Source organism: Panicum virgatum, chromosome 5N (assembly GCF_016808335.1).
Source record: "Panicum virgatum strain AP13 chromosome 5N, P.virgatum_v5, whole genome shotgun sequence".
NCBI classification, from domain to species: Eukaryota; Viridiplantae; Streptophyta; class Magnoliopsida; order Poales; family Poaceae; genus Panicum; species Panicum virgatum.
The window spans coordinates 59653756-59668769 of NC_053149.1; the positions used below are offsets into that span (position 1 = coordinate 59653756).

General features: G+C 44.0%; 2 protein-coding genes, 1 long non-coding RNA gene and 1 other non-coding gene across 4 annotated transcripts; 1 reads left to right on the forward strand and 3 right to left on the reverse strand.

Annotated features, from left to right (window-relative positions):
- The first annotated feature begins 2090 nt into the window (after positions 1-2090).
- Positions 2091-3081, forward strand: LOC120671824. Its single transcript, XR_005673880.1, has 2 exons — positions 2091-2370; positions 2467-3081. It is a non-coding gene; the product is annotated as an uncharacterized LOC120671824 (long non-coding RNA).
- A 458-nt stretch (positions 3082-3539) lies between these two features.
- On the reverse strand, positions 3540-8092 carry LOC120671823 (sphingosine kinase 2-like). Its single transcript, XM_039952073.1, has 10 exons — positions 7422-8092; positions 7201-7323; positions 6992-7092; positions 6390-6462; positions 5461-5547; positions 5285-5362; positions 5116-5186; positions 4601-4879; positions 4261-4383; positions 3540-3997 (listed from the first exon to the last, which is right to left on the reverse strand). The coding sequence occupies exons 1-10, from the start codon at positions 7771-7773 to the stop codon at positions 3794-3796; spliced, it is 1491 nt and encodes a 496-aa protein (XP_039808007.1). The 5' UTR covers positions 7774-8092; the 3' UTR covers positions 3540-3793.
- A 918-nt stretch (positions 8093-9010) lies between these two features.
- TRNAD-GUC lies at positions 9011-9082 on the reverse strand. Its single transcript has one exon. It is a non-coding gene; the product is annotated as a tRNA-Asp (tRNA).
- A 177-nt stretch (positions 9083-9259) lies between these two features.
- On the reverse strand, positions 9260-13780 carry LOC120673323 (probable 1-acyl-sn-glycerol-3-phosphate acyltransferase 5). The gene is made up of 4 exons (XM_039954105.1): positions 13535-13780; positions 11051-11781; positions 10671-10801; positions 9260-9944 (listed from the first exon to the last, which is right to left on the reverse strand). Exons 2-4 carry the CDS (start codon positions 11671-11673, stop codon positions 9511-9513), a joined length of 1188 nt encoding a protein of 395 aa, XP_039810039.1. The 5' UTR covers positions 11674-11781; positions 13535-13780; the 3' UTR covers positions 9260-9510.
- Positions 13781-15014: the final 1234 nt, after the last annotated feature.

Below are 15014 nucleotides of genomic sequence, written 5' to 3' on the forward strand. Positions count from 1 at the left end.
AGAGCCCATTATGTCGAATTCCAGTCCCAAGTTGTTTTCCAGTCTTCCTTTCCTGAATTAAACAATTTTCACGATCAAGAGAAACCCGACAGTCCATATGATCAACTAATGAACTTACTGAAACAAGATTGACCGGAAAAGAAGGAACATATAATACTGATGATAGTGTAATGGATGGAGTGCATCTCACTGTACCAACACCTTTGATGGAACGATATGTACCATCAGCAGTTTGAATTGTCTCTTTATGAGCATCCGGATATGGTGTGAATGATGCAAATTCACTTGACATGCCTGGATGAACCTGAATCTAAAATCCAATCTGAATTATAATTTTGTATAGATGTAAAAGCTTGGTCCAATGTACCTGAGCTGTCAATTGAAGGGGTTTGTCTTTGATCATTTGATTTTGATCCCTCCTCATTTCTTTTTTGCTTCCTTAATTCTTCTAATTCAGCAACAGGAATGGTAACAAATTCAGATGCCATCCCACGGCTCCCACAATGGCTCCTCGTTTCTTCAATTGCTGCTTCCTCAATTGCAGCAAGGTTAGCTCTATAACCTCTTCTTCCACCACGGCTCCCACCACCTCTTAGTGCACCTCTAGCACTGCTTCTCCCTCTTCCACGGTTAAACTTAAATGGCTGGTGACAATCACGGCTTAAATGGCCCTTATCACCACAATTATAACATATCCTAGTTTCCTGAGTTCCTGTCACCACATAAGCTGGACGGGGTGGGGCTGAAGCATTTGCCTTCATTACATTCAGTCTAGTCTCTTCTTGTGCCATTGCAACTATTGCTTCTTCTAGACTTGGAAGACTGGATTGATGGAACATACTTGCACGCCTTCCTTCAAATTCTGGTTTAAGCCTCTCAAGAACTGAAGTACTCTTTTCTTTTCCATCCACTTCTTCACCCAAGCCACGCACTCGGAATGTGGCAACTCAATAGGATCATAATAATCTAAGTCAGCCCATAAGTGCTTCAACTCTGCGACATAGTCCATCAAAGATAGCTCCCCCTGTTTCAGATGGTAGAGCTTATCATCTGTATCAACCAATAACATCACATTACCAGCACCTGAGTACATCTTTGATAGCGCATCCCATACACCAGATGCAGTAGCAATTGTATCTACTGATCCAGCTATGGTTGGGGACATTGAGCTAAACAACCAGGCAACTACCAAAGAGTTAGTAGCATCCCAGGCCTTCCATTCATCACTTGATTTATCCTCAGGCTCAGCTACTTTTCCATTCACGAATCCTTCAAGTTTCTTTGCCTTCAATAGCAATAATGCTCTCCTAGACCAAGCCAAATAATTTCTTATCCCTTCTAACTTAATGTCATTTGGCATCAGTTCTAGTTTCTGAACTACCTCACTGTGTGGCATATTTTCTTTGCTTGAAGAGGAGGACTGTGACTCATTCTTTTTCTCTGTAAGTAATTCCACAAGTTTGCCAAGAATCATCTCAATACCTTGATTCTCCCCCATGCTACTCTAACTGCACAGCACCAAATTCTTCTCTCGTCTACTACCACCAGCACAAGTAGCAGCAAAGAAATAAACTACCAACAAGCAGCCTTCACTTTCCCCCACAGCTAGCAACCAGTGCACAGCAGCACACACCTTATCTGAACCTGCAATCTGCCTCCTGCACAGGTTCCCTCAAATGCCTACGCGTGGATCCCGTTCAGAGCCTCCAAGCTTGCTGCTATTGCTGCCTCACGCCTCCACGGGCACCTCCGGCCGTATCTGCCGTCCGCAGTGACCGTCGCCCTCACCAAACGGCCCCCTTGCTCTCACCTCCTTGCTGGCCCTTCTATGCACACCTGCATGCAGAAGAGCACCTCCAGATAATGCAGCCTCACCAGGATCAGGCAGCCCCCGTCGAGCAGCCTTGCTTCATGGCCGATTTGGTCGCCATCGCCGGCCACTGCTCCTCACCAAAGCTCTGACACCATGTAGACTTTTGGGGAAATTTCTGGAGTCTTTCTCATCCTTGTGTACAGATATATACTATACATACATGGGCCTCCTGGGCCTGGGCTACTAACTCTCTAATACATACATCCCAACATCTCGTCTATCGAGAAACTATCATTGATGAAATGCAAGATGAAGTCCCTGCCAAGAAATCTGAATTGCCTCTCGAGTTTGAAGAGACTCAACATCGAACGATGCCCCAACGTATCATCTTTTCCAGATCTGCCAAGCTCCCTCCAGCACATACAGATAGACGGTTGTGAGCTCTTGACGGAGAGCTGCCGAGCACCTGATGGAGAAAGGTGGCCAAAGATTGTCCATATCCGCTGGAAGTATATTCGTTGAACGTGCTTCAGATTTGCTACCAGTGATAAATAGAGGTAAAAGGTTCCATCAACTCATTTTCAAGGGCTAACTTTCTGCAAAAAAAAGAATGCATTTCGGCCCGTCCTGATCTTTCTGGTACGTGTTTCCAGCAACTGCTCTGAGATCACTCCCCTGCAGCGTCCTCGTCCCCACCGAATGTTATCAGGTGGAGTGCCCCATGCTCACGCACCAGGTCAACTCTCTGTCCTCCGTTGCCGCATTGTGCTTCCAACCTGCACGGCCCCTATTGTCTCCTCTCCTCTAGCACTTGGACTCCGAGTGCCTATGGGAGAAGGGTGTGTTGGTTCTCCATTGGTTTCTAAAACTGTTTCCCTTCCCTCATCTGTTTGTTGCTCTATTGTTTTGTCGTTCAATGCTTTTGGTTGGTACCGGTACTGGTTGTAAATGCTATCGCTCTCTGCTGTGGTGTACTTCTGAAGTCAAGCTCCATACAGTTATCGGAAAATATGTTCATACCGTGTATGACTAGGCAAGAGTCCCCACCTGATATTTCTGTGATCCGCGATAGGTTGCATGCTTGGCCTATATATATGTACCAGTGTGTCTTGCAAGGGTTAGAGATTATTCTACCCAATTATACAATCTTTCATACCTGAACTTGAAATTTCTTTTGGGTAGAAGATCCAGAGGTCTTGATCCTGTAGTCTGATGAAACTTTGTGATGTATAGAGTAACAGAATGTGCTATGCCCTTTCTTGTTTCGACTTTCGACAATGTGGGTCCTGGTTTGTTTTAGTTTTCTTATTAACTGGTAGTAAACCTTTAATATCACCATCAGCGTTTGCAGTACTCTGTAAGGTGCCAAAGTTAGGCATCCGATTCTGGGGGCCGGACTCAAGCTGTGGTCACCTAGAAATGCATCCAGTCCCTCTGAATAAACCCCTCTTAAGCAACCCTCATGCACTAGATAAAATTCTGAAGGAATTACCATGTGCCTACTTTCTGGATCTATTTTCCAATGACGAGTTTTTAAAATGTTCAAGAGTTGTACAGATATATGTGGATCCCTTTAACGTATCATGATCTTTTCATCATCGATCAGTTTATTATCATTCCCAAAAGAAATAATAATGACGATAGATGACCGTACTATCTACACTGGTTTGTTGGTCACAACTCGCAAACAATATATCATAAAATTATTAAACAGCAATAAAAGCAATTGACATGAACAAATTAACTTTAGAAGATAGGGAAAAGGGAAGAAAGGGTCATTTTAGCCTTTTAGGGTATTTGGTCTAACGTACATTAATGACATAGCTGTCTGAGCGTAAGTCAACTTTTTTTAGGTTTGACTTGCACCAGTTCACTGGGAAAGAAATGTAAGATCCCTTTCTTGTGGTCTTCTACTTGAGCATTTTTCTTCTAAAACTCGTCAAATTTGTAGGCATTTTTTTTTTGTCAACGCCAATCTTTTCACCGAATTTTGTTAGGGCAATATATGGTAGCCAATGCTTGGTGCACTGTCAGCTGAATAGGAGAGCCATAAGCCATCACGTCTTGATGGCACTTTCCATACGTTCCTTCTCCTCTAGCAATTACCTCGCCGTCAACGTCTATAATGCCACCCCTTTTTGGGTTCTCAACAAGCTGGCCTGGAGATAATTTAAATGATCTCACCTGCAGAAGTCACAGTAAGCCAGTAAGGGGGTGTCGTTTCCTTGCTACCGATGAACTAATGGATTGAGAAGAGATGAAAGACCTAAATAGTGATAAATTAATCATCCTGCACTCGCAACAAGACATAAGTTGAAGTGCCTTTTATTCCATCAATCATTACAATATTCAGTTAAAAATATAGCCTACTATGTTATCTTTTTAACTTTGGGAAAATGTCACTGTAAGTCGCAATGTCCAACTGTTACTGGATGAGAGAAACTAACCTTGAGATATGTAACATATGGTGATTTGACATAGCTACCATCGCTCATCTTCATCAGTAGAGCTAAAAGATCAGCCTTTGGACAATCTCTGAGTATGATTGCATCCATACAGCCATCTGAGAACTGCAACACAATCACATTTTTCAGCTTCCTTAAGTCAAATGTACTAAATTCAAGACTGATAAAAGCACTCGCCAGAAGCATATGGAACTGAACACTCAAATAGATGGTGCATAATGATTTTGTACCAATCATGCAGAAGCACAGATTTCAAAATACAAAAAGGACAAGGGCACCCTTGATAAAGTATTGCTATTGCTAGAGCATACTATTCGGTTACCTTTGCTTCAGGAGCTGCCATTATATCCTCGGCAGCCCATGGCACATTGTTTATCCAGACTGCAACAAATGGACCATCAACAAATCTCCAGTCTGAAGCTTGAAACTCAACTGATGGACCTGGATAAGAAGACGGGTGGGATTTTCCACTTTGCTCCAGAGACTCTAGGATGGAATTCTCGACTTGCTTGACAGGTTCTCCATATGACTCATAGCCTGGGGCAGGTACGAACTGAATACTTCCACAGTACTTTCGCAAGCTCATAATGCGAACCACAGCCTGAAATAAGGCTAGAGCTTGTTACCACATACCCAAACATCAAAGAAAAGAAAACCAGAAGGACAAGTCTAAATGATGTCAGCCATGTCATTACTCGACATAATTAACAAGTCTAAATGATGTCAGCAAGGATTTGGATACGAATTCATGAAAAGAAGGACAAGAAGCAAGGCCTAGATCTTTCAGAGATGATAAACGAAAGAACTGCCAAGAAATAGGAATGGTTCAGTACATACATAGAAGTCGAAGCGTGCACTTCCCATCCACCTGTATTTCTCAGACTCAATATCTATGTCGGCCACCAAACCTATGACGATTTTTGTTTTTTCTCTCAAAAGTTAATCAGATAGCTACCAGAAAAGTTCCTTAGGAATTTGACACTGCTTTATAAAGTTTGTTGCGTACCCCAAGTCATCAACAAGACACTGAAAAATTTCTTCTCCCCTTGCAAAATAGTACAAACATCCAAGGACTGCTTGTAACCTGTGTATAACGAGGAGTTTGTGTTCTATAAGATTCTCCGCAGGAAATCCGCATGACTCTACTTTTGTGCATGATAACGAAAGGAATAGAGAGATGACCTTTGATAATTGCCAATACAGCATTTGAAACTGAGCACGTCTCACCGGCAGCATGCAGAAGTGATTTGGCCATGCCATTTCCTGTACCTGCACACATGACAAGACCATGCCTATTTGGTCGCTTTCATAATTTTCTTGTGCTAATGCTTTAGTTTACACTAGCCTATCAACCCGTGCTTCTACACGGGCTAATTAATATAAAAATAAATGTTATAGCTAATAACTTTAATTATCTACCGCATGCCCTCATTTATCTACTAAATATTCTAACACATACTCTAAAATACATATGTATCATTATCTAGTTGCAATAGATTTTATTTTGAATCACACCTCCATGTGTGTTTGATATATATTTAATTAAACTATTTGTTTGTAAATTGCTATTTTTATCTTTTTCATCATAACTAAATACATGGTGACACCATGATATAGTACTTTTTATATAAATAATAACATAAGTAATATATTAATAATGATATAAATATTAATTTAGAATGTTATATTGGTGCACTTATATTTTATTATAATTATATAATTTAGATTCAGATTTAGAGGTTATTTTAACTATTAATAATGGCATAATTGCATAATTTATATGCAAATTTAGGGGGTTTATTTTTGTAATGGTATAGGTGGGTAATTTACACGAAGATTAGTGAGTTACTTTAGATTTTTTTATTATGACAGAGATGAGTATCGAGCTACTTTAATCTATTTTTTATAATGGTAGAGATGGATAATTTATTAGAAAAGATAGTAGATCTAATGACTATTATTATTAGAGTTGATGGATTAATGGCATGATGTTTCTGATTTTTGCGAGAATTTTTAGAATTCTCTATTTTTAAACTATCCACCTAAGATTCTAAGTAGCTTTACGTGGAGGTTTAAAATGAGCCTTCAATTAATAGTAAGATTGTTCGTACCTGCTGGAACTACCCCAATTGGCATCTTTATCGCCTCCTCCCAATCTGTTCGTTGAAGAATTCCATTTACTACCTAGGAGTACATCAGAAATCACAGCACCAGAAACAAATATGAACCTCATTTGCAAGTTGCAACAGGTTACACGTTCCCTTGCAGATGTTAACGGTAAGAATGACTGGAACCAGATGTTTTTTAGAGTACGTTCCAGGGACTAAAACCCGGAACCAGTATCAGGAGAACATGCTGATGCCATGCATAGTGTCAGTACAGTACACTTTCAGATAACATACTACTTATTCAAGAGTCTTCGGAAGGCATTTGTAAGGAAGGTTTATCATGTCAAGTGCAACACAACGTTGACCGTGGAACAACTAACAAGCACGGTTTTAAAACTTACTAAAACAACCGCACTCCACATGAGCTCTATAAAATTTGAGATTTATCAGATTGAAGTCAACTTGCACTAGCTAATCAGGATCGACAATCGCAAAGTCAGCGCTCTAGTCTGAAGCCTCGCCATGCCAGCCATGAACACACGTTATACGCACTTAAATATTCAGAGCACAGGCTGCTGCAACATCATCAGTGGTGTGGCACTAACCTCCACGAGGACACCGTCGCCGCTAACGCAGACAATGCCGTCGTACTTTCCAAGGTCGAGGGAAGACGCCACCTCCCGGGCATGTCCCTGGCACTCCGTCTCTGAAACAGATCACGAACAAAACGGATCTATATAACCGCAAAAACCATGAGAAAAAGAAACAAACTTGATAAAATTCATGGAAATGCGCCCATATTTGCATGCTGAACCTTGCACGGTGATGCTCACGCCAGCAGCTTCAAACAGAGGCTTGATTTCCGAGTCGTAGATCTTCTTCGCGCATTTCCTGCCGCCGAAGGGGTTGACGAAGACGAACAATCTCTTGGGGCGGCCTGCGGGTGAAAATTTCAGCACAGACGTGAGCAATCGGTGAAAATCTAAACAGGGGAGTCGTCTCCCGTCGAGCCTGAGCACGGAGGCACACACGCACCGAACGAGTCGAGGCAGCGTGCCAGCCTCTCGCCCCACGCCGCGGCGGCGCCCTCGCCGTCGGCCATCTCGAGCACGAAGTCCCGCCTGCACCGCCTCCCGGCTCCCTTCCCTCCCGCGCCCGCGCCGGGCGCGCACGACCTCGCCCTGGCCGCGCCCGCCGCCACGAAGGCCCTCACGACGACCTCCTTCCCCCTCGCCTCGACCCCGAGCACGTCGCGCTCCAGCGACAGCGCCCGCTCCCCCGCCGCGCCGCCGCTTCCCGCGCGGCGCCACCGCAGCTCCCCGCCCCCGAGAGTCGCCTCCGCCGGCGCGCCGTCCACGCGGACATTGGCCGTGGCGCGGTCCTCCATGCCCTGCCGCTCCGTGGCCTAGCGGCGGAGGTGTGTGCTGGCGGAGGTTTTGGCGCCTTGACGAGGGAGCGGCGCGCACGCAGGAGCAGGAGGCAGCGTGGACGGGCACGGGCACGGGCACGACGAGGCGATCGATGTGCGGGGGCGGACGGGCTCGCGTGGCGACGTGCTGGACTGGATGCTATGGGAACGAAGGCAACGGGCGGATGCGTTGGCTTCGGCGATCCCACGTTGGAATGGAACTTGGATCGGTTAGATGCGGCGAGCTCGAGGGCTCACATCTCAGTTGTGAGCTAGGAGGCGATGGGGTGCTCATTGCTTAACGCCATGTGCTTCCTCTGCCCCCTTCCATGTCATCCGGTGATCAGTTCAAACCGCCGGGGCAGCTCGCGTGCCGTGCTCGGTGACGTGGCTAGCCATGTACCGACTGGTATCGTCAGATTGAGGCGTACGGGGATGGTTCAGAGTTACGCGAGCCAACCATAAACAATGGCCATAAACAATGGCCTTGTTTGGTTCTCTAGCGTTGTCTAACGTTAGAAGAGAATCTCGTATGTATGAAGTACTAAATAAATAAAGTTTATTTATAAATTTTTTCAGAGACGAGTGTAACTTTTCGCGATGAATCTAATGACGGTAATTAATCGATGATTGACTACAATAATGCTACATTAACTGTCCTTTAATCATACGGTCAAAGATCTCATTGTATTCGTCTCGCCAAGTAGCGCAGGGGTTGTGAAGTTAGTTTTGTAAACTATATTTATTTAATACATATAATTAATAGTTAAAGTTAGCTATAGTATCTAATGGAAAGCGTCCGCGTTTGATGGACGCCCTACTGCAGCGAACGGATGTGGAGTTGTCAGAGGGTGAGAGGGGATAGGTGAGGTGAAACAACTCGAGTGTGATGATTTTCACTAAATTACGCCCTTGGAAAAGCTGAACGATGATGGTTGGAAAGGCAGAGGGAATCAGTTTTTTTACAAGGATTTTCTTGAAGAAAAACGTCTCTTTCAAAAAGAATTTCTCCCGAATTTACATGTACCTCACATGTTGTTTTCAAAAAGGATGGAAGCGCTTGACATGTAACTTCGTAATTGATTTATGTGCCTTCAATTGAGACGGCGACGTATTTTGACTTCTGGACTGCGAGCTGTATAGGCGTACGTGGAAGAACTGAAGCGTAGCGTATCAAATTCATCTTGGTTTGCGTCTGAACAAAATGAAAAAAACTCGCCGTTGCCGGGGATCGAACCCGGGTCGCCCGCGTGACAGGCGGGAATACTCACCACTATACTACAACGACCTTGTTGGTTAACCTCTGAGTTAATTTAAATAACAACATAAAAAGAATCACAGGGTAACATAAGGAATATGTTGATAAATTCACACGGAGCTCTACACCTCCAGCCCACCATCGAGAACCAGCGGTCCACCGGTGAAGCACAGAAAAGATCAGCTCATCGCATTTCCAGTCAAGACATATGATGAAACTGCGGATGAAAATTAGCTCCGTCCAGTATCATGTCAATGTTCAATCTCTAGCTCACAGCGCGTTTCACCGCCTTGAGATAATAGTCCTACTCCTACACTGATGAACCACCAGAAAATTTCTCCATACACATATCATCGCTTTACAGAAGAACGGAAACCTTAAGATGGCACACGCCATGACTTCCAGCAGTAAGCATCTTTGGCGGATATACAGTTTTCAGTCAAAAGCTACATCATCTTCTACACAGCCTTTTTGGCACCCTCCGGTGAGCCTACCAGTTGTGGTGGTAGTATGGAGTAATAGGTAATAAAGGAAAGGTAAGCGCAGCTCGCTACGACATATACCTTGAACCACACAGATGAGCAAAGAGTTAGGTAGAGGCAGATGCCCGTCAAGCCGACTATGGTGAAAAAGTTTGCTAGGCACTTCGGTGTGGATAGATCTCCTTCAGTTCCTTCATCAGGGAAGTGGCCCTTCGCGAGAAAATCTGACAGGAGCTGGTCCTTCTGCCTGAACCTCTCTATCATCCATTCAGTTATTTCGTCCTCCGATGTGGGGATGTCAGAGAGCTGAACCGTCCTGATGTGGATGTGGACTTCAGAGGGATCAACGCCATAAACGTTGTCCAGAAAATCTGGCAGTCGATGCTTGTATGCGATTGTGACATCGTAGACTGCAAGAAAGGCATGTCAGGACTCAGGAGTCAAATATAAACAAGAGTAGAACTAAGCCAAAACACATTGCAGAAATGGAAAAGAATCGCTTTGGAAACTACAAAGTAGCTATATTCAGGTTACGGAATTCAAGTATATTGGTCCTATCAGCAACAATGATGAGATATTTTGGAAATGATAGTACATACATACTGGTTCAGATACTAATAACTGGACTACAGAGAGACTGTACAACATCTGACTTGCTTACTTCACTTTGGAAGCAAAATATGCCTGTTTCTCGTTAACTCAAAATCATAATTAGATGGCTATAACAGTGAAGAATGTATTTCATTCTATTTCAGGAGCTGAAACCCATGTACTTTCTACTCAAGACAAAACCATAACAATAGCACAGTGTGAATATAGATTTTTCAGAATTAACACCACATATGATCTTTTCAAGAACCTCTATGGGTTCTAACAATGCTTATAACATACTCAAAACATAGCAATCTGACAGAGAGTGAATATAGATTTTTAAGAATTAACATCTCATATAATGGATACAACTTCTAAAACTCAAGAGATGAACTTTCTAATGTAAGTTTATAGCTATTAGTTGATAAATACTCTGCTGCTAAAGGGAAAAAGAAAAAGAAAAATCTAGCGACAGTAACACACATCATGCCAGCAAATGTATCATGCATCCATGGAACGAGAAGAAGGGGGAACATGGTGTTCACCTGCATCTAAGGAACATCTCAGCTGTTGCAAGCAACAAATGAACCCCTTTGTCTTCGGAAGGAGGACATGTTCTAGCTTAGGTAAACCATGCTCTGAAGCGTACTCTTGGCTCTTGATGCATTTCTTCTCACTAAGATAGAATGAGCAATCAGCAAACAAATATAGGAAAAGAGGAAGAATCATGCACATTCAATAAAATGACAAGCAACACGCAGAAGCAATGTAGAAATGGATGATCACATGTAATTTTTGATTTGGTAATCAGTGACTACGGAAATTTAAGACATTGAATATAAGTTATTAATTATATGTTCAGTCATGCATGTGGATTACATGACAAATATACAAACAATTAGTTTCAAAGATAATTATGCCTTACGTATAATCTGTGCCTTCAGGAAAAACCGCCAACCAGATAGGATCTCTGGGGTTCTTAAATGTTGATAATTTGTTCTGGATAATTGCTTCATCAATCTCCCATTTCCGTTCTACCGGGATAAACTCGAAAATGTGAAATGCCCAGCTAAAAATAGGTAACTTCATCAAGCTGCTCTTAAGTATGTACTTGATATATCCTAAATAGCCTTTCCGCAGTGCAAGATCCCACAAGTACATCCAGTCAACTTCAGTCCTGTGGTTAGCAAATAACAATACACGCCTTTTTGGAGTCACATTTTCACCAGAGAAGACAACCTTGGTTTTGTTTATCTTCTCAAACAAGAATGGCCATAAAGATAACCAAATTCCAAACAGAATGGAAGTCGCCTTTCGGCTGTAATGCACGCTGAACAGCCGCACAACAAAAGTAGTTATAGGGGCCAAGTAGACTATCAATAAGAATGCTGTTGACAGTATAATCGCTACACATGCTACACCACGGCAACGCCTCATGAGGGTCAATGGACGGTGCTTTGGTCCATTGTTCAGAATGGGCCGGCTAACATGATGCACTCCCTCCTCTCCATTGACATGATGCTCTTGGGAACCATTTGAGCCATTCATCCTTCACGGCTAAGACTGAATCCTTAGCAGGATTTAAGATTTCAAAACAGGGCTAAAACCCAGCACCGCTGATTATCTAAACATCATGAAGGGTAGGAGAAACGATAACTGCAAAAAAAATCAACATTACTGATCAGATGTAAGCATGCTGTTGCCATTCAAGACTTGAGAGTTAGCACAGTTTGCTTGAAAGAAACACTATCACTTAATTTCAGTTCCATCAGAAGCTTAGCACTATTGAAAGGTGACCGCCAATAATGGCCAACACTACCGATCAGATGTAAGCATGCTGTTGCTATTCAAGAAATGGTATCACTTAATTTCAGTTCCGTCAGAAGCTTAGCAATATTGCAAGGTGACCGCCAATCATGGCCAGCAACAATCTGCCGTTACAGGACATGACATCACCTTTATGCATATTAGTGTGAAAACACATGATTCACATACACAAACCCAGGCTTTCTATTATCTCATCATCTCCGTAACTCTGCATGAGGCTGCACAATCACAGACACATGGCTGTATGGCTGAGTATCTAGCGAGTAGGGACAGATTTCCACTTTTCCATCGAATCTCAACTCTCGGGATGATTAGTAGCTTTAGTGTATCCATGCAAGTTTAGAAACGCCATCCAACACGGCAGTTATTGCCCTCAAAAATCAGTTATTGCACTGGTCCTACGCTATCTTTAATAGGGGGTTGGTTACATCTACAACCGAAATGGAAGCCGAGCCTTTCATGGTTCAAAAAAGCTTGCAGATGACTAAATCCTAGCTCCAATTGGGAAGACCACATGGAAGCAACCACCCAGAATACGCAACTCAACCACTCGGCTGACAGCTACCAAACTATCAGCTCTAGACCCAATTGACGCCTTTAGGGCATCTGCAGGAGTCGCGACACTCCATCAGATACAACAATTATTGCACAAGTCATCACCCCAAATCCAATTATCCAAATCAAACTCTACTACTCAGGATGAAATAACAATATACCAAAAATGCCACAAAACCATCTATGTCGTATTGCGCGGCATGTATGTCAAGCACGCACAGGACAAATGAAAGATCCCTGTTTTTTGGACTGCATGGAATAGAAGGACTAACGTAAACTGTAACGCCGGAAACAATCATTGATGCAGTTCAGCTATATTGAAAAGTAATTGGTGTACCGTGGTTCTCTATGGCTCCACTAATTATGAACCATAAAACCACACCAGAAAGCTAATCTACTTCTGCAAAGTACCATCAAGATATTGCACAAATATGTTGTATTAACTACCCTCCCCACATTCAAACATATCAGGAGAACCGCCTTTCCTGTTTGGCAGTTCTGCACGTGTTCAGAAACACAAATCTCTTTTGCAAGCAAGCATAGAGTGCAAAGATAAGCATATCCACACGATCTACCTATCTGCGAAATCAGTAGAAGGAATATCACAATTCCATGCCTAATCCTCCTTTCGCAGAAATTCCAACTCTACATACCCCTAACAGGGGAAATTCAGCCTCTTCAATACTTAGGGTGCTCCATCATGTGTCCACCCATGGGCAACAGTAGTTGCACCTCCATGTTAGATTCAGAGTGCTCAAACAACTCACGGCGATACACCTAACCAACTCATCACGGTTGCTCTGTTAGCTCACAGAAATCGCTTTAACCCAAGAAACACCAATTAACAATCCTAGAGACAAGAATTCGCCCCCGAGAGCCCAGCATCGCCGAATCGGCCGGCCCAGACGCCGACCTCGAACCTTAAAGCGAACAAGATCGCCGACTAGCCGCCGTCCAAGCGCAGGACTGGAGTGCTTGAAAGAAAGGATGAACAGCAATAGGGTGCAGCGAGTCAGAGATGCCATACCAGGGGGAGAATTGGTCGCCGCCGGGAGCCGGGGGAGGGCCGACCTGGATGCGGCCGTGAATTTCGATGGGATCTGCGGGGTCCCTCCGCTCAGGGCGGCGGAGGGGGACAGGGGAGCACGAGGGGATCCCGGGGTCGCACCACGCGATAGGAACAAGGGGCAGGCACACTGGAGCCGCGCCCCCGGGGCGAGCGGAGCTTTATACTGCGCACGCGCTCTAATCGTCAGTCCACTGCAGGCAGCCGCTGGCCGTAGGTGGTGGCTGCAGCCTGCAGGTAGGCCGCCCTCGCCACGGGCGGCCGCCCGCGCGCGTCGCGACGCTGGGGAGCGGGGCTGCGGGGGGTGGGCTGGCCGGCTGCCCGGCTGGGCATGGGAGTGTGTGGCCTTGCGGGTTCGTTCGTCATGGTCCACTCTGCCGGCTCCTTTGTCAGGCAGGAGTACAGTGAATAGTGACATTTTGACCGTTAATTACGGTGTCAAATAAAATCAGTTTACAAAACCAACTCTAGAACCCCGCGTTAGTGACTCTGAAGAATCTAACGAGGCCTTTGACGCGCGATGTAGAGGATAATTACTGTAGCAGATCATCAATTAATTACTATCATTAAATTCGTCGCGAAAAGTTACACCCATTTCTGAAAAATTTTTACAAATAGACTTCATTTAGCACACCATGCATGCGATATTATTTTGTAGCGCTAGCTAGCGCTTTGAAAGCAAGGCCAGAATTCTTCCGTTGCCACGGCGTTGTCGGAGAGTTGGGCGAGAGCGAGACTTTCCGCCGCGGGGCCCAGGGTCGGTTCCGTGCCGTGTGACTTGTGTGGTGTGAGGCCCGGCTACAGTATTTTAGCATTATTGGGCCCAACTCTTGGACGTGTGTGGGGTGAGTGAATCGGACCCACGAAACTCTCAGAGCAAGGAATATGGCCCATGAAATATAATATGCCTTTGAGCCATGAATTATTATATATAGCATGCGTCGTCCGATGATAAAAAAACAACAACACATTATTCACAAAGATGATATTTGCACACACAAAGGTCACCACGGGAGGGCAGACAAAGTAGAGTTGAAGAGAACACCGCAGAGGCCAGAGGGGTAGTGAGGTAGTTACACACTCCTACCGCGGTAGAATCCTAGTGGAAAAGGGTTAAGTCATGTTAGGTTTGCTGTTGCACAAGACTTGTCACATCGTTTTTGGCTGAGGAGACTAGTTAGAGCAGAACGGAATATATAAGTGTTTGCATTTTTTTTTTCTAAATTCAGTAGTGGAATCGAGAATTATTCATCCTGGTTTGATTTATATAATTTGCTATATTTAAAAAGATCCTTAATCGGTCGTAATGCCATTTGTGAGCATATATAGATTGCTGTGGTTCATACGCAAGCACAATTTTACCAAAATACATACAAAAGAACAAAAGCCGAATAATCAAACTATGCTACACATGTACTACGTACATTGAAGTTCACAAGTG

What these genes read in the sequence shown, in the direction of transcription:
- LOC120673323 (XM_039954105.1), bottom strand. Translation starts at nt 11,673, where the DNA reads ATGAATGGCTCAAATGGTTCCCAAGAGCATCATGTCAATGGAGAGGAG. An exon ending in CCTGAAGGCACAGATTATAC is followed by an intron (nt 10,802 to 11,050) that starts GTAAGGCATAAT and finishes ATTCTATCTTAG; the next exon opens with TGAGAAGAAATGCATCAAGA. An exon ending in GAGATGTTCCTTAGATGCAG is followed by an intron (nt 9,945 to 10,670) that starts GTGAACACCATG and finishes CCTTTCTTGCAG; the next exon opens with TCTACGATGTCACAATCGCA.
- LOC120671823 (XM_039952073.1), bottom strand. Translation starts at nt 7,773, where the DNA reads ATGGAGGACCGCGCCACGGCCAATGTCCGCGTGGACGGCGCGCCGGCG. An exon ending in GCGACGGTGTCCTCGTGGAG is followed by an intron (nt 6,463 to 6,991) that starts GTTAGTGCCACA and finishes ATGTACTCCTAG; the next exon opens with GTAGTAAATGGAATTCTTCA. An exon ending in AATTGGGGTAGTTCCAGCAG is followed by an intron (nt 5,548 to 6,389) that starts GTACGAACAATC and finishes TCATGTGTGCAG; the next exon opens with GTACAGGAAATGGCATGGCC.